Genomic DNA, 18,784 nt, shown 5'->3' with positions numbered 1-18,784 from the left:
CATTGTCAACATGAGTGTAAGAGGTGCAGAGTAGCCTACATGCCAGCCAAAACACTTTTAGGAATATCCTGTTTGCTTGTTCTCTCTGTCTTCTGGGATTTTAAATGTGTGTTTCAGGGGGAAATAAATAAATAATAATAATAAATAAATAAAATAATATAATAAATAAATAAAATGTAACTTGCTATTAAGTGTTCTTCCACACATTTGTTTTCACAAGTGCTCTGTCCGTCTGAGCCTTCAGCGGATAGCATGTAATTTCTCCAAAGTCCTAGTGACATGTCATGCAGACCATGGTTAACAGCACACAGCATTTGTCTATACACTGTGTACAAAACATTAGGAACACCTTCCTAATACTGAGTTGCACCCCCTTTTGCCCTCAGAACAGCCTCAATTCGTCAGGGCATGGACTCTACATGGTGTCGAAAGCGTTCCACAGGGATGCTGGCCCATGTTGACTCCAATGCTTCCCACTGTTGTGTCAAGTTGTCTGGATGGACTTTGGGTGGTCGACCATTCTTGATACACATGGGAAACTGTTGAGCGTGAAAAACCCAGCAGCATTGCAGTTCTTGACACACTCAAACTGGTGTGCCTGGCACCTACTACCATACCCCGTTCAAAGGCACTTAAATCTTTTGTCTTGCCCATTCACCCTCTGAATGGCATACATACACAATCCATGTCTCAATTGTCTCAAGGCTTATCCACGGATTGAAGTGGATTTAACAATTGCCATCAACAGGGGATCATAGTTTTCACCTGGATTCACCTGGTCAGTCTATGTCATGGAAAGAGGATACCTAGGCAGTTGCACAACTGAATGCATTCAACTGAAATGTGTTTTTGCATTTAACCCAACCCCTCTGAAATTAGAGAGGTGCCTTAATCTAATTCCACATCATCGGTGCCAGGGGAGCATTTGTTGTTGGGGATTAACTGCCTTGCTCAAGGGCAGAACGGTAGATTTTTCCATTTTACCGGTCTGGGATTTGAATCAGCGACCTTTCGATTACTTGCCCAACGCTCTACCTCACCTCGCTGATCAACTCATCCTTGACCGCTGGCCATGTCCCTTCCGTCTTCAAGAGAGCGAGAGTTGCTCCCCTTCTCAAAAAACCAACACTCGATCCCACTGATGTCAACAACTACAGACCAGTATCCCTTCTTTCTTTTCTTTCCAAAACTATTGAGCGTGCCGTCTTTAGCCAACTCTCTTGCTATCTCTCTCAGAATGACCTTCTTGATCCAAACCAGTCAGGTTTCAGGACCGGTCATTCAACTGAGACTGCTCTTCTCTGTGTCACGGAGGCTCTCCGCACTGCTAAAGCTAACTCTCTCTCCTCTGCTCTTGTCCTTCTAGACCTGTCTGCTGCCTTTGATACTGTGAACCATCAGATCCTCCTCTCCACCCTCTCCGAGCTGGGCATCTCCGGCGCGGCTCACTCCTGGATTGCGTCCTACCTGACCGGTCGCTCCTACCAAGTGGCGTGGCGAGAAGCTGTCTCCGCACCACGTGCTCTCACCACTGGTGTCCCCAGGGCTCAGTTCTAGGCCCTCTCCTTTTCTCCCTATACACCAAGTCACTTGGCTCTGTCATATCCTCACATGGCCTCTCCTATCATTGCTACGCTGACGATACACAACTAATCTTCTCCTTTCCCCCTTCTGATAACCAGGTGGCGAATCGCATCTCTGCATGTCTGGCAGACATATCAGTATGGATGACGGATCACCACCTCAAGCTGAACCCTGGCAAGACGGAGCTGCTCTTCCTCCCGGGGAAGGACTGCCCGTTCCATGATCTCGCCATCACGGTTGACAACTCAACTGTGTCCTCCTCCCAGAGTGCGAAGAGCCTAGGCGTGACCCTGGACAACACCCTGTCGTTCTCCGCCAACATCAAGGCGGTGACCCGATCCTGCAGGTTCATGCTCTACAACATTCGGAGAGTACGACCCTGCCTTACACAGGAAGCGGCTCAGGTCCTAATCCAGGCACTTGTCATCTCCCGTCTGGACTACTGCAACTCGCTGTTGGCTGGCCTCCCTGCCTGTGCCATTAAACCCCTACAACTCATCCAGAATGCCGCAGCCCGTCTGGTGTTCAACCTTCCCAAGTTCTCTCACGTCACCCCCCTCCTCCGCACACTCCACTGGCTTCCAGTTGAAGCTCGCATCCGCTACAAGACCATGGTGCTTGCCTATGGAGCAGTGAGGGGAACGGCACCTCTGTACCTTCGGGCTCTGATCAGTCCCTACACCCAAACGAGGGCATTGCGTTCATCCACCTCTGGCCTGCTGGCTCCCTTCCTCTGCGGAAGCATAGTTCCCGCTCAGCCCAGTCAAAACTGTTCGCTGCTCTGGCACCCCAATGGTGGAACAAGCTCCCTCACGACGCCAGGACAGCGGAGTCACTCACCACCTTCCGGAGACATTTGAAACCCCACCTCTTTAAGGAATACCTGGGATAGGATAAAGTAATCCTTCTACCCCCCAAAAAAAAAAAAAAAAATAAAGAAAAAAAAATAAAAAAAAAAATAATAATTTGTAAAGTGATTATCCCACTGGCTATAGGGTGAACGCACCAATTGGTGAGTCGCTCTGGATAAGAGCGTCTGCTAAATGACGTAAATGTGCCCTTGAGCAAGGCACTTAACCCTAATTGCTCCTGTAAGTCGCTCTGGATAAGAGCGTCTGCTAAATGACTAAAATGTAAATGTAAATGTTAACCACTAGGCTACCTGCCGCCCTGTAAGAGCACATGTTCCTAATGTTTTGTACACTCAGTGTATACATAGCTCATACCCTGAAGTGTCAGTCACAACTAGCTAGGTAAGACATATAGCCATAGCTTTGTGTAACAATATCGCACAGACACTAACATGGTTTGACACAATGAGAAGTCACACTCAGAGCACCATCCCTCCACAGAGAAGCATAGAATTAAGCATAATGATTATGGCTCTAAATTGCAGGAAAAAAATGTTTCAGGTGTTTAAAAAAAAAAACACAATTCTCCAATTTACAGACTGGGGGAATAACCCACCTATGGACCACCCCCAAGCCATCCTCACATACTTTGTGTCCCCTCAGATATTTTGGGTGCATGACACCCCTACTTGCAGCCTATTTTTCTTTGTAACTACAATGTAATAATTGCATTAAACGTTTCCTCGATTGAGTTACAATATAAAAAGCATAAAGATGTTTTCGATTCGTAAATTAGGCCAATTGATGATTGCGTTTCAGTCGGGTGCGCGGCTCTTATGGCAGTTACGGTAGAGAATTCCTCCACTCTTTTTTTCCGAAGAAGTCTCGGTCAATTAGTTTAGACAGTCAGGAAAGCTTGAAGTCAGTCTGTAGGCAATTCCTCCAATGACAAATTAAAACACCCATTACTCCTATTTCGATCTGTGGGAATCCCGGCGGAATTTTGGATTTATTTAAAAACATGGGATTTGAGTTGGATCGGTTTAAAGGGGCTGTGGACCCAGATTTTAAATGCAACTTGTGTAATAAAGTTCTAGAAGACCCGCTCACTACTCCGTGTGGTCACGTCTTCTGCGCAAACTGTGTGCTGCCTTGGGTTGTCCAGCAAAGCAGCTGCCCCGTCAAATGTCAAAGGATCTCCACGAAAGAGCTGAACCACGTTCTCCCCCTGAAAAACCTGATTCTGAAGCTGGACATAAAGTGTGACAACCATGCCAGAGGCTGTGAAAAAGTGGTAAAGCTGCAACATCTAGCAGAGCACGCCGAGATGTGCGATTACTCACCGGCCAAATGCAGGAATAAAGGATGCAACGAGGTGCTCGATCTGAAGGACATGGATGCCCATATGCGCGAATCGTGTGATTACAGACCGGTCGGGATATGCCACAGTGGATGTGGCTTGATGCTCACCCACAAAGAGCAAAAACTAGACACCCATTGCTGTTTGAAAGCCATGAAAGCACATAATAGTGCATTGCACGGGAAGGTGGTCAGCTTGGACAAAGAGTTCAAGAAGCAATCTTTGAAATCAAGTAAAAGAGAGAAATCACTTCTTGCTCAACTCTCCGCTGTGCACAATGAACTACAAATGACAGCACTGAAGTATCAGAAAAAATTCACTGAATACAGTGCAAGGATCGATTCGCTGACCAAGACCCTTGCTCCCCCGTGCAAGGTAAGAACGTTTCAAAAAGCACACTACGGGACTTGTGGCTATTCCAAATAGTTACTTTGTTTGTGATTGTCCATCGTTCTGTGTTACTTTTTATCTATAGAGCGCGGGTACTGTCATTCTTTTCACATCTGGTCTTCGAGCGCTACGTTGTTTCATTTTCCGTTACTTATGAGGTGTTTGTATTAACCAATTGAACACTTTAGTGTTCCGATGTCTGCCAGGTTAAGTCCTTGACCAGATAGACTTTGAATCTCCTGTGGTAAAACACGGTTGCATTAGGCCTAGTCTACTATTTATTGGCGTTTAATCTGATTTCTAACGACGAATTAGGCTACTTGTAGGTGCCAAGTAATGGTCAGAAGTTTGTTTATTTTCCTCAGCTTGCCATACATACGCCTACATGTCTGTCAGCTGCATTTGCAGCCAGCTGGCAAATCTGGGGGAGGGGGAAATATTTACTGGTGTTTACTGTAGACACCGAGACCCCGGTCACAATTACCTCCACATGGATCACCAACCTCTTCATGGTTAATTGAGACTGTCTGTCTGCAGACGTTGCAATATAGTATTCTCTTGTAATTACATAATAAAAGTGATGTTGTAGTAATACTAATATGTTATTTAATAATGTTGTATTAGTATGACTAGTATTGTATTTTCTTCCTAGAAATCATTAAACATATTCATTCATTTATATCTGAAATATACACTGAGTGTACAAAACATTAAGAACACCTTCCTATATTGAGTTGCAATGTCTCAATTGTCTTAAGGCTTAAAAATACTTATTTAATAACCTGCCTCTTCCCCTTCATCTACACTGATTGAAGTGGATTTAACAAGTGACATTAATAAGGGATTATAGCTTTCACCTCGATTCACCTGGTCAGTCTGTGTCATGGAAAGAGGTGTCCTTAATGTTTTGTACACTCAGTGCATATTGCATAGTTTTTGCCATGTTCTATAGCCAAGACTTGGACTCAACACAGTGGACATAAAATGATAGAGGCCTCCCTTCTGGTCAGCCAGGGAGAGGTTGAAATGTTTATGATCTTGTATAAGTCCATATCAACCCATAGTGGAAGAACAGGCAAGGTAAGGTACAGTACAAGGCTACAAGCATTCTGAACGTAAGGGAACAGACACACCAGCCTGGTCTCATAGATTGGACGTAACATAGTAAATATAATTCCGGGACACTCAAATTAGTATGATATGTTACGTTTGGTATAGTTACATAAGATTTTTGGTTACTTAGTAGGGTGGGTGGGCGTATAACGCGAACATCTTGCAACCCAAAGGTTGCATGTTCAAATCTCATCATGGACAACTTTAGCATTTTAGCTAATTAGCAACTTTGCAACTACTTAACATGTTAGCTAACCCTTCCTCTAACTTTAACCCTTTAACCTAACTCCTAACCTTAACCCTAACCTTAACCCATAACCAGTGGCGGCTCCTGAAAAAATTCTCAGGGGGGGCAATTTTTCTGATGATTTAGGTGACCTACACACATTTAAAAAAAGATATGTCCAGCAATAACATGAAGACAGCGGCAGCATATAAGTCAATACCAGAAGCATTTATTGACTGATCTCAAAAGTGTTGGCTTACAAAAGCAAAATAAGTTATCACAGTAAAAATAATCAAGGGTGTTCTTTCACATTCCTCAACACTGCATAAACAATATGCATTTCCATAAAACACCTCATCTAATTGTGCCACAAAGTTGACAAGTCCAAGAAAAATACCAGGGTTGGTGGAGCCCTCAGTTTCATCTTTGCCTCGCAAAGCTAACTCAAACACTCCGCAAAACTTCACACACTGGATTAGCCGGCTGAGGATGTGGCGGTTCTTGCTAACCTCATCGTTGTGGCGGCGGACAGCTAGCCTGTATCCCTCATCCAGTTGAGTGGCAATGTTCACTCTCCCCAAAGCAGACAATCTCAAACAGCTATCCATGTGGGTCTTTGACAGCTCATGTTTCTTAATCTTTTCTGAAAGATGGTGCATGTCCGTTACACCAGTCGCTGTCCAAGCGGTGCTGTCTGCCGTGCCGCCTTCAGGGTGAAAGAGTAAGCAGGGGTAGCAGAAGACTGCATTAGCTACATCGCAGCCTGCTAGCCAGGTTTTTCGTTCGTACCAATTTTTGGAAAATCCTCGGGTGTAGGACTTTCCCCCTTTAGTAGAAACCTGTTGAATTATTAAATTTGGTCTGGGAGGTCCTAATTGTTTCGTTGCCAATTTATCTTGATTTGTTCACGACAAAAAGGAACTTATTTCAAAGAGACAATCGAGTTGCACTGAACGCTAGCCATCTTGACAGTAGTACGTGAATTGATTGACGCTGCTACCCGCTCTTTTCTTAGTTACGTTCATGGTTATGTTACGTATGACGAAAGCGCGTAAGTGCAAGCCCTCCCGGAACCCATAGAGATTGTATTGAAAGCTCTGATATTTGAAAAAAAAAGATTTTACATGAGAGTCTATGAGAGACTTCTGGGGCGATTTTCAACCTGACTGAAATCGCCCCAAAAGGGGCGGGGCCATTTGAAGCACGACTTTAGCCTGATTGGACATTTAGTGGCAGATCAGACGTCTAGATTAGAACACTGATAACTACTGTTGCCATGATATAATTGATTAGAAAAAAAATCCCTTCCTTTTCCCGTTTGGCAGTGCGTCGCCCATATCGCCCTAATGAACACACCGCCCCTGCCCCTAACCCAGCTAATGCAAGCCACCTAGCTAACGGTAGTGCTAACCACCTATCTAACGTTAGCAACAACAAATTGCAATTCGTAACATATCATACGAATTTTAATTCGTAACATTTCATACAAAATGGATGATGGACATCCACAAATTAATACATACCATATGAAACGTAACATATCATACTAATTGTAGTGTTCCGGATATATTTTTACTATGTTACGTCTACACTTGATAGTTAGTGGGACTTGTTTAGACCTTTACCTAGTGTTATTGTGTTTTCTCCCCTTGCTTTTACACTCTTTTAAAATGTGTGCTGCACCTCATTACCACAGTATTACTAGATACACTATCAGATTTGACGACTAACATGTTTTTTCAGCCTGGTAGCAGAAAGAGGAAGAGATTAAGATTACACTTTCAACACACTTTCAAAACACTTTACAGATTCAGGTTTCTTATTTAGTACTGTCTATTCAATCCTCTGAAATGGCTGCACTGTACAAACTCAGTTAAAGTGGATGAACAAAGTTGTTCTCCTCCTTGAAGCTCTAATCCCTGGAAAACATCTCAGAAGGAATCATTTCTCAAATTATCCATGAAAGAAAAAGAGGAAGCAAGAAAAAAATCATTATATGGATGATGTGGTTAGTTTAAAGGCTTTTTCTCTTCAGATTTTTTCTTCAGATTCAGTCAAGCAGTATGAACAGGATTGCTTGGCGAGTAATGTCAGTGCACATGTGGCAGTATCTGTGGCAGTATCAAACGGAAAGAAACAAGTGGAATTAACTGTTGGAGGCGGGCGACTTGACTGCCGCTGCATTGCAAATCTCAGCGAACCAGCGTCTGTGTTTTTACTTGGGCTAGTTCAGGTCACGTGTTATCAGATCGTCTGAAATGTATGACTTACTTCAGATTCAGGCTGACATATTTGCTCCCCAATCCACTGCATAACAGGAGAAATATCAATGGTGACAGGTAACCTCTTTTGACTGCTGGGTTTGGAGCATGGAATCTTAGCCACGTTGAAAAATGTACAGGAAAACATGGCATAGGCCAGCTTTCCAGTACTGCTATACACCTGGCTTCTGATGTACAGAATTGAACAGAATAAGGAAACTGGCTAAGAATGACTGGGCTGCATAAGGGAATGTGGTCTTTCTCCGTGGTCCTGTCATAAATAAGGCTACATAGGTTAGGTGAATGCGAAGCAAGATCAACACTGTCTGCGATGATTGGCGTCTGTCTGTGGGATAAGTGTCTGTTTGGCATGACATGCTTACCCAACTGGTTTTAGAAGTCTTCAGTCCTCCGTACACATTGTCTTGATTTCTCAGTTCCTACAGATCTAGGCTTTCCTTACAACATATAAAAGGTATGGACAATGCTGAATGCATAAGACTAACTTGCCTACCCTTCTACTTTCAGTTATGAGTCAAAAACTTTTTCCTTATTTTTCATATTCTTAGATATGCCATTATCCTTTCAGGAAATAGCCAATAATTGTCTTTAAATATAGAACGCTTTACACATGCGCCTACACAACTTGGTGAACATTCTTCCATGGCAGACATACAGTATAGGCTAGTACTCTGAACCTTATCCTGTAGCCTATATGGTAGCCAGACTCAGTCATGACACTGTACGTACCGTTAATATCTGCTTTTATATTTAGTTCCTGTATGCTATGGCATACTCCATACTGGGATGACCGCTGACATGATGGTCCCAGCCCCAGTCCCACCCCCTGACTGTCCCCTTAAAAAAGTGGATTAAGAGAGCTGACTGCACTGGTTTCCCAGCGTTCCACTTGTCATCACTCCATTGACAGAGAGGTCTACTGGTGTATTAATACACATAGCAAATGGCTTTTGGAGCAAGAGAAGGAAAGAGAGAAGGAAAAAGCCTCAACCCTTACTTGAACCAGTCACTTACATTTACATTTTAGTCATTTAGCAGACGCTCTTATCCAGAGAGACTTACAGGAGCAATTAGGGTTAAGTGCCTTGCTCAAGGGCACATCGACAGATTTTTCACCTAGTCAGCTCGGGGATTAGAACCAGCGACCTTTCAGTTACTGGCACAATGCTCTTAACCACTAAGCTACCTGCCGCTCTCTTTCCCAGAGAGCTAGCCTAAGCCACAGAGAATCATGATATAGGTCCACACCAGTAATGTACTAAGATGTGAGAACAGATAGATCTTTCCCCCCTGCTACCAGCCATGTTGGTTACACCGATACCTTTACATATCCATTTACTATGTATGGAGTAGCTTGGGGTTCTGCCCATTTTACCTCAGGCTATTTCTATCGTACCTCAAATACTCCATTGACTTCTAGGTCAATTTCATAGATTTGTTCAGTACTTTCTATTGCGTTGTTCCAAGTTATTTTTGTGTTGTTTTAAGTGAAAATAAACACCTGCCAATTGTCTGCCTGTCTGCATGTCTGTCTTCAAGGAGTTTATTTTGTTATTCTTTATGATTTGTTCAATAATTGATGTTATTCAGTGATATTTGGGTTGTTAATGACTTCCTGTCCTCTGTCTGTCTGTCCACAGGGCGGGGAGACCAAAAACGTCACAGCCATCCTTCATCGGAAGGGAGGTTCTCTGGGCTTCAACATCGTGGGAGGACGACCATGTGCGGTAGGTTACAAGTGGCATCTCTGGGTTACTGTTTTATCTCATTGATGGTCAGCAAAGTGTCATATGGGAAATCAGGAATGGAGGCACATACTTGAACTACAATGAACTATAGTTTTGTGTTTTACCCCTAAACCAACATAGCTTGCACACGCAGTGCAAGGAACTCCCTTGAGCCTATGTGGATGGATCACATTGTGTTTGTATAATGGTTGGGTTTAGCAGATTTTTTTTCTCCAGATAAAAACTATAAATACTTTAAATGAGGATTAAATGAAGGATTATGACTGTGCCCACACTATTGTCCTCTTTAATTGAGGCGACTATGATGACATGGTAAACACAGACGAGGTGTGAAATTGGTCCTCTGCCCTGAGCTGATAACCTGTTATAGCCTTGGTGTTTGCTGTCTCACTGTCTTCGCAGACAATCATTAATGATGCCATAGGCTCCTGTGAGGAGAGGGAAGGGAATATCAATGCTGAACTGGGATCAGGGCACGTATTCACAAAGATTCTTAGAGTAGGAGGACTGATATAGGATCAGTTTTGCCTTTCTAGATAATAATGAATACAATTATATGGAAAGGGGGGACCTGATCCAAGATTGGCACTCCTACTCAGATACTTTTTTAATTTGGGCTCAGAGCTCAGTTAGAACTGGGTCTCCTACATATGGAGCATCTCAATCTCTGTACAGAATAAGCTGGTCACAGTGAAATGGTGTTTGCAGTATCTTTTTCACTGGGAAGAATGTGTGCCAAAGTGTTCCACTCAAATCAAATCAAATCTTATTTGCCACATGTGCCGAATACAACAGGTGTAGACATTACAGTGAAATGCTTACTTACAAGCCCTTAACCAACAATACCGTTTTTAAGAAAATAAAAAACAAGTGTTAAGTAAAAAATAGATAAATAAAAAATAGCAAATAATTAAAGAGCAGCAGTAAAATAAGATAACACTAGGGAGGCTATATACAGGTGGTACCGGTACAGAGTCAATGTGCAGGGGCACTGGTTAGTCGAGGTAATTGAGGTAATATGTACATGTGGGTAGAGTTAAAGTGACTATGCATAAATAATAAACAGAGTAGCAGCAGCGTAAAAGAGGGGGATGGTGTGGGGTGGGGTGGGGTGGCAATGCAAATAGTCTGGGTAGCCATGATTAGCTGTTCAGGAGTCTTATTGCTTGGGGGTAGAAGCTGTTAAGAAGCCTTTTGGACCTAGACTTGGCACTCCGGTACCGCTTGCCATGCGGTAGCAGAGAGAACAGACTATGACTAGGGTGGCTGGAGTCTTTGATAATTTTTAGGGTCTTTTTTAGGGCCTTCCAAACACCCAAAGCATTTTATTTTTCTTGATTCCATGGTCTTGTAGATTTGTAACCTTTCCGGTTCCCTTGACAGAACCATGCATCAACCCAAAGAGTTTTGACAGCGAAGAGAAAATGTTTTACGTTATCGCTCACTATGTACATTGAAATATGCACTTTGCTAGCAAATGAGAAGAGCTCAGTTGTTATTTTTTACATCTGGGGAATTGATCCGTGGGTCTACAAAACACAGGAGGCAGGTGAGGGGAGGACAGCTTGTAATAATATCTGGAATGGTGTAAATGGAATGGTATTAAAACACATATAAACCATTTCAGCCATTCCATTTACTCCATTCCAGCCATTACTATGAGCCCGTCCTCTCCAATTAAGGTGCCACCAGCCACCTGTGCTACAAAAGGGGATCCCATATGCTCAACTGTTGCTCGAAGTGTTTTTAAGGCTAGAATGACTTCATAAAGAGGTCACCAAATCCTCCACAAGAAACTATTGATTCATGGCATTGTCACCCTTGACTAGGGTTGATGCGATTCAGAGGCAGAGTTGGGTTGGGCACCAGGCTGACTATGATTAAAGGCTGGCCTTTGTAGACAATGTAGCATCTAAGTCCTGGAGTTTGTCCGCACTGTGGCCCCAGGGCAGGGGGATGCATGGCAAAGCATCAGGCCTATCACACTCCTGCTGCAACATTCCCTTGGCAATCCGGGACATTTTGGGGGAATATGTGTTGGTTTCACAGTTAACACTTTGCTGTGATGAACTCGGAAAAAAGAGGAAGCAGACCTGAAATAATGAATTGCAGCATTCACAGCTTGACTTCTGAGGTTTCTTTAAGTATTCCATATAAATTTAGCACAGTGTCGCACGACTTGGCAGAGTCACGGAGTTGGTTTGATGTGGTTTTATGAGAGAGCTGAGAGGGATGTTGGGAGTGCTTTGTTAAGCCAATCGAAGCTCTTACAACTCCAGGAGTCACAGCCTCACTGATGGACGCAGAGTAACTCATATCCATCCAACACATCCATTCAACATTTATCACCTCTAAGGGTCTGGGTCGCAGTCGCATTATCCAGCCATAGGAAACATGTCAACTGGCAGGCCATTTTGGCACTGGGGCTCTGTGGAGCCCAACATTAAGTCCTGTGTAATGTGCACCTGCAACCACTTGCCAGTCACTGCGGGCTGTTGAGCCCTGCGGTTAATCGCTGGGTTAACAAGGCTGTGTTGATGACTGCAGTTGTGTTCACATGTAAAGACCGCAGGGTGTCTCTGACCCTGATTGGTGGGAATGGGTAATGGGAAAACCATTTTAAATTGTCTGCATAATATCCTCAGGGCTTTTGAAAGTAGGTTAGGCAGTTTTAGCAAGAGACTTGTTTAATATTTTAAGGATATTATTTTTGCTGAATAATTAAGTAAATGACCATGTATTGTAATTTACATTTTTTATGTAATCATCTTCAATGGTTACAAATATTTCTTAACCAATTTGATCAATGTGTTATCTGAGATTATCAGGAAATGGGTCATTAACATGCCATTCCCCCCACAGGACGACCATGTTAGCACTTCGAATGAAGGAATTTTTGTATCCAAGATCATTGAGAAGGGACCAACAGACAAGGAGGGAGGCCTTCAGATCCACGACAGAATAATGGAGGTATGTGACTGACCTTCTGTACTGTTCCATGTTAAAGCCAAGAACCAGGATATGAGGTGGCTTCTGGGACATTTAGCACACCACTTAGCATGTGTCAATTTTTTCCGTGCTAAGAAATAAAGCTACAGAGAGTCTGATGGTGAAAGATACAGGGACGACAGTAACACATAAACATTGCGAAACAACTTTGACTATATTTTCAGAAGTTACATGGAGCAAATGTCTCTGATGGTAATCATGACTTAAGCATTTTAAGACTTTTAGTGAGACCGCACTGTAAATAGAATTAGACCAACCTGAGCCCAGGCTGTCTCTCCATGTTTGCTATAGCTGCTCAAAAGAGGCACTCGTTTACTGACTAGCTGACGAATTCCTTCTGACAGACCTGCTGTGGAGCAGCATCCTCTCGCCTTCATACAAAATCTCACTGTGTAAAGGCCATGTGCTCCCACAGGTCAATTTTAAGGGTGCACAGCAAACCAACACCACAAAGGTTGCTTTTATAGTTCTAGTGTGAACCAGAGGTTGTCACTAAGGAAGCATGGAACTCAGACGTTAAGTGCAACTGTGCATTACTGTAAGCCGCAAGATGACAAATGTTTCCCTAGAGCTGTCATTGTCAAACATCAGCTACATATTCTCAGAGCAATAACTAGATGTTTGTGTTTATCCATTGAAATGTTTTTTTTTAAAAGATTGATAATAGTAGTTTATCTGTCCTGTAGTTCCACTTACTCTAAGCTAAATCCTTGAGTTCTGAGCAAGCATCACACTTTCGCATTAAGTAACTGTTGATGCTTGATAGATGGGAGATTTGCGCGGAAATTTCAGTTACATGCTCAGATTTTAAGTTACTATGCATCCCTCTAACCTTATCTTGATCCTTGGTATTGACATGCATAAGTTGTAACGTTAGCACCAGAGAGACAGATACTGTACAAAACCCTAGCCCACAACAAGTGGCTGAAATCCCACTGTATCATAAGCTCCCTTTACAGTAGACCGATTAAGCCACCAAAACCAACAGCAGTTCACTTGGCACCTAGTGACTGAAGACCGATGGGGCCTCCAAGTGGCCTTGTCGCCTGTTCTGTAAGGAGAGATTAGTTCACGTGCTGTGTGGATGTCAGTGTGACTTACTGGGAGAAGGGGTGTGTGATGGTGTTACCAGGTGGAATCAGTGTACTGGGTCATCTGAGAAAGCCTCTATAGGATCCTGCTATGCTCAGTTAATAGCCATTCATCTTTTATCAATTAAAAGAAAGCAGATTTAGCTTAAGGATGATATTGGACCAACATTGGTGTTTTTGTCTCTGTATTTATTGTCTTTGACCTAGTGGGGGAGGTCACAGAGAGGAGTGGGGAGAGCATTAGGAGAACACGGACATGTAGAACCTCAGGACAGAGCTAGGGACCCTGTTCAGTGACCCTCTCTCAAGATGAGAAATAAAACCAAACCAATTAAAAACACTCATGTACACTGATGGTGCATGGTTGCTGTATACCCAGGTGCTTTTAATTTGATAGGGAATCTGATATCAGAGGTGGTTTAAGTTTCTCAATCTCAGCAATCCTCTTTGTTACAGCTAAGCAGAAAAAAAGTACCCTATCATATTTTATAAGGCACAATACTGATTGTTCCTTGGTTGTGGAGAGCTGTGTAATTGAGTTTAGTTTAGTTTCCTACCTGGGGTGATGGAGGTCTCAGTGGGACAGAGTGATGAACTGAGGGGGAAAATGAATACCAAGAACCCACCGGTAGTTCCGTGTACTGTACTCCCAACCCTGTGTGGCTAAACCAACAGCCTGTAGGCTCATCCTGCTCCGCTCGCTATGTGGGGCCCTGTGCAGAGCTGGAGCGTGCATTTTTAAACCTGTGCCACCGGAACCCTTCCCGTACTGCCTCGTCTCTCCCATATCTCTTCTGTCAGCGCTTTTCTTTCTTTAGTGCTGCTCATATGACTCCAGCTTTTCTCTACTTTGAGGATGGATGCACCATGATTCATTTTGAATAGTTGTTTGTGGATGTGGCACATTTTATTAAGTTCCTGGCATATTGGTATGTAGGCTATGTGAAAGTTGAAGATCTAGTTTAAGTCAGGACTGTATTTGTCCAAATCCACATCATCTGTGGATCACAGACATGGTATGTAGCTTTCTGGTTGTATTGTGATAGTTTTTGGTTGACTTTTTCTGCTCAGATTCTTAATAAAGGACTGCCTGACCTGCCTGACCTGACAGCCATCAGGGTGTCACTCATCATGCTTTTACCATTCTGATTTCATAGTCCCTATCTCCATTACAGTTGGGCCTGCATAAGAGAGATGTGTGAGATCCAACAACTTTAGTGCTTAGTCATCACCCCCAACAACACCCCCCTACCATTTCTATTGCCTTTGGAAATTAAAGCTATTTTTTTTATGAACACCATATGGAAGTAGATAATGTGAAAGCAGATAATGTGGATCAACATTCATTCATCACAAAAAAAGTCCCAGTGCATTGCCTTGCTGCGGGGATCAGCTGGCCTATATGGAGCCATACAGTGCATTCGGAAAGCATTCAGACCCCTTTACTTTTTCCACATTTTGTTATGTTACAGCCTTATTCTAAAATGGATTGAGTTGTTTTTTCCCCTTATCAATCTACACACAATACCCCATAATGACAAAGCAAAAACAGGTTTTTAGAAATGTTTGCAAATGTATTAAAAATAAAATACTGATATCACATTTACATAAGTATTCAGACCCTATACTCAATACTTTGTTGATGCACCTTTAGCAGTGATTACAGCCTTTAGTCTTCTTGGGTATGACGCTACAAGTTTGGCACACCTGTATTTGGGGAGTTTCTCCCATTCTTTTCTGCAGATCCTCTCAAGCTCTGTCAGGTTGGATGGGGAGTGTCGCTGCACAGGTATTTTCAGGTCTCTCCAGAGATGATCAGGTTCAAGTCCGAGCTCTGGCTGGGCCACTCAAGGAAATTCAGACTTGTCCTGAAGCCACTCCTGTGTTGTCTTGGCTGTGTGCTTAGGGTCGTTGTCCTGTTGGAAGGTAAACCTTCACCCCTGGAACAGGTTTTCATCAAGGATCTCTCTGTACTTTGCTCTATTCATCTTTCCCTCGATCCTGACTAGTCTCCCAGTCCCTGCCGCTGAAAAACATCCCTACAGCATGATGCTGCCACCACCATGCTTCACTGTAGGGATGGTGCCAGGTTTCCTCCAGACGTGACACTTGGCATTCAGGCCAAATAGTTCAATCTTGGTTTCATCAGACCAGAGAATATTCTTTCTCATGGTCTGAGATAGTCTTTAGGTGACTTTTGGCAAACTTCAAGCGGGCTGACATGTGCCTTTTACTGAGGAGTGGCTTCCGTCTGGCCACTCTACCATAAAGGCCTGATTGATGGAGTGCTGCAGAGATGGTTGTCCTTCTGGAAGTTTCTCCCATCTCCACAGAGGAACTCTGGAGCTCTGTCAGAGTGACCATCAGGTTCTTGGTTACCTCCCTGACCAAGGCCCTTCTCCCCCGATTGCTCAGTTTGGCCGGGCGGCCAGCTCTAGGAAGAGTCTTGATGGTTCCAAACTTCTCCCATTTAAGAATGATGGAAGCCACTGTGTTCTTGGGGACCTTCAATGCTGCAAAACATTTTTGGTACCCTTCCCCAGATCTGTGCCTCGACACAATCCTCTCGGAGCTCTACGGACAATTCCTTCGACCTCATGGCTTGGTTTTTGCTCTGACATGCATTGTCAACTGTGGGACCTTATATAGACAGGTGTGTGTCTTTCCAAATCATGTCCAATCAATTGAATGTACCACAGGTGGACTCCAATCAAGTTGTAGAAACATCTCAGGGATGATCAATGGAAACAGGATGCACCTGAGCTCAATTTCGAGTCTCATAGCGAAGGGTATGAATACTTATGTAAATAAGGTATTTCAGTTATTTTTTTATATATTTTTTATATATATTTGCAAACATTTCTTAACCTGTTTTCGCTTAGTCATTATGGGATATTGTGTGTAGGTTGATGAGGAAATGGTTTTATTTAGTAAATCTTAGAATAAGGCTGTAACGTAACAAAATGTGGAAAAAGTCAAGGGGTCTGAATACTTTCCGAATGCACAGTAACATGTGGAACTAAGACAGAATAAGTTGAACTGAGGAGGGAAAAGCACTAGGGTGAATTATTTCATTCTAAAACACATGGTGTGGTGTTCTATCTTACCCCTGTGAAGGTTTTAGTTCCAGTAAGTATACATGGATGGGGCGGCAGGTAGCCTAGCGGTTAAGAGCGCTGGCCAGTGACCGAAATGTAACTGGTTCGAATCCCTGAGCCGGCTAGGTGAAAAATCTGTCGATGTGCTCTTGAGCAAGGCACTTAACCCTAATCGCTTCTGTAAGTCGCTCTGGATAAGAGTGTCTGCTAAATGACTGAAATGTAAATGATCCTGGCTTGTTCCTCGGTAACAGCCTCTTCGTGGGGGAGTGTGATGGCAGATGTCCCTCCTCTGCAGCGCTGCTAATACTTTAGCCTGGGATGAATCAGCTCATGAATGCCTCCTTGTTCAGCACACACATTTTCTCATAACCTGGATCTGTGTTTGCTTTCGCTCTCTCCGCAAGCTGAAAATGTGGTTTGGAGTGGATGTGTTTGCCTGAGAAGATTTAATAAATAGGTTTGATTTAAATTAAACTCATGTGGCTGGGTATAGGCAAAGAGGGCTCTGTGTTGTGTACCTTATCTCGACAGGGGGACTTAGTTTAGTCAATAATTTCACATTTGCCTTGAAATGAGATGCTGTAGTAGATTGTATTCAAACACGTGTAACTCTTGAGCTTTTCCTCTTAATTTTTTATTTTACAGTTGCCTAGCCATCTGGCTGTACATTTAATCTTGCAATAGTTTCTCAGCCATTGCTAAGTTCTTCACATTGACACACCACACATTTGCTTTGTGTGTGTGTGTGTGTGTGTGTGTGTATGACACTGACTGAAACATTGTTAGTGCTTATAAATGGGAAATGTGTGCTTTGCTGTTTTTGTCTCCAAGAAATGTCTCAGGGTGTTTACTCATGCCTCAAATGTTATGCTGAATTTTATCATCGTTGTCTGCAGGAATAAACCAATGTCACAATCCCAAAATGGCTGTGCCTGATCTCTCAGGGAATGTTGTTGTTGTTTTTGTAGGAATCCAAGTGCAAGAAGGGGAAGGGAACGAGGACGCTGAGGCTACAGTTGTAAATGTCACCTTGTAAATCCTCTGCAAACACTCTCAGGTCATGGAGGGCGAACAACAACAACTACTTTAAAATAAACTGACATTGAGGAGAAGCCAGTTGTAGTCTTGGGAGGCCATGTTATTGCCAGCAGATATGTGTGCAACTTTAATTGTGGCACACTTTAATGTTGTCATTGTTTTTACTTGCTTGGTGACTCTCTCTCTCTCTCTTTTTAACCCTTCCCAGCTGCTCTCTCTCTCTCTCTCTCTCTCTCTCTCTCTCTCTCTCTCTCTCTCTCTCTCTCTCTCTCTCTCTCTCTCTCTCTCTCTCTCTCTCTCTCGCCTTGTTTATTCTGTAGCATTTGAAGTGAAGGCTCAAGCCAAGGCTGTGATGGATAGAGTTTAGCAGGAATAAAACAACAACTTTTCCGCATCTTTCGTAAATGTACATCCTATGGTGTAATTAACTGTGTTTTATTTTTATTTAGTTCGCTGTCGTATGGTACTCATTTAAGGAATGTGCTTTGAGTTTTTCCCCAGAAATGCATGTGATGTTCTCCTTCAGGCATAATGTAACCTTGTTGTTACAAGAGTGACTCTACAGTTCCATGGTGCGTTGACCAGCCACCCTGAATAGAACGTAAAAGCATGCAATTTGTTTCTACACAACACAGACATACCTAGCACAACATATGATATAATATCAATTCACTTACAATTACTTGTTTTTCTAACCTGCTTGGAAGTGCATGGGGACTGGGGAGGACTGTGGTTGAGAAATGTATCCGCTAACAACCACATGTTGTCTGATATGCTGAGTACTGTAATAACACTGTTTTGACTTACCCTCACCCATCCCCTTATTTTTATTAACTTTGAAATGTTTATCACAAGACTGTTGAAATATGTTTTAACTGCTACGGCTGACAATTGCCAAGACGTCAAGGTAACATTTTGCTTTGGCTATCTACTGACTGCCATTTTGTACCCCCATAAAACCCCATATCAGGATTGTTTGAAGGATCGGTGA

General features: G+C 43.1%; 1 protein-coding gene across 1 annotated transcript in view; it reads left to right on the top strand.

The window, feature by feature from the left end:
• Nucleotides 1–3,337: 3,337 nt before the first annotated feature.
• Nucleotides 3,338–18,784, top strand: part of LOC121574815 (E3 ubiquitin-protein ligase PDZRN3-B-like) — a 130,340-nt gene continuing 114,893 nt past the window's right edge. Inside the window, exons 1-3 of the mRNA XM_041887410.2 lie at nucleotides 3,338–4,170; nucleotides 9,447–9,533; nucleotides 12,417–12,524. Of these exons, the coding sequence (XP_041743344.2) occupies nucleotides 3,457–4,170; nucleotides 9,447–9,533; nucleotides 12,417–12,524 (909 nt within the window). The 5' untranslated portion in view covers nucleotides 3,338–3,456. The remainder of the gene's footprint in view (nucleotides 4,171–9,446; nucleotides 9,534–12,416; nucleotides 12,525–18,784) is intronic.

This window comes from Coregonus clupeaformis, chromosome 10 (genome assembly GCF_020615455.1).
Source record: "Coregonus clupeaformis isolate EN_2021a chromosome 10, ASM2061545v1, whole genome shotgun sequence".
NCBI classification, from domain to species: domain Eukaryota; kingdom Metazoa; phylum Chordata; class Actinopteri; order Salmoniformes; family Salmonidae; genus Coregonus; species Coregonus clupeaformis.
The sequence above is the reverse complement of the archived record's forward strand: the minus strand, read 5'-3'. Positions and strand labels throughout refer to the sequence as shown.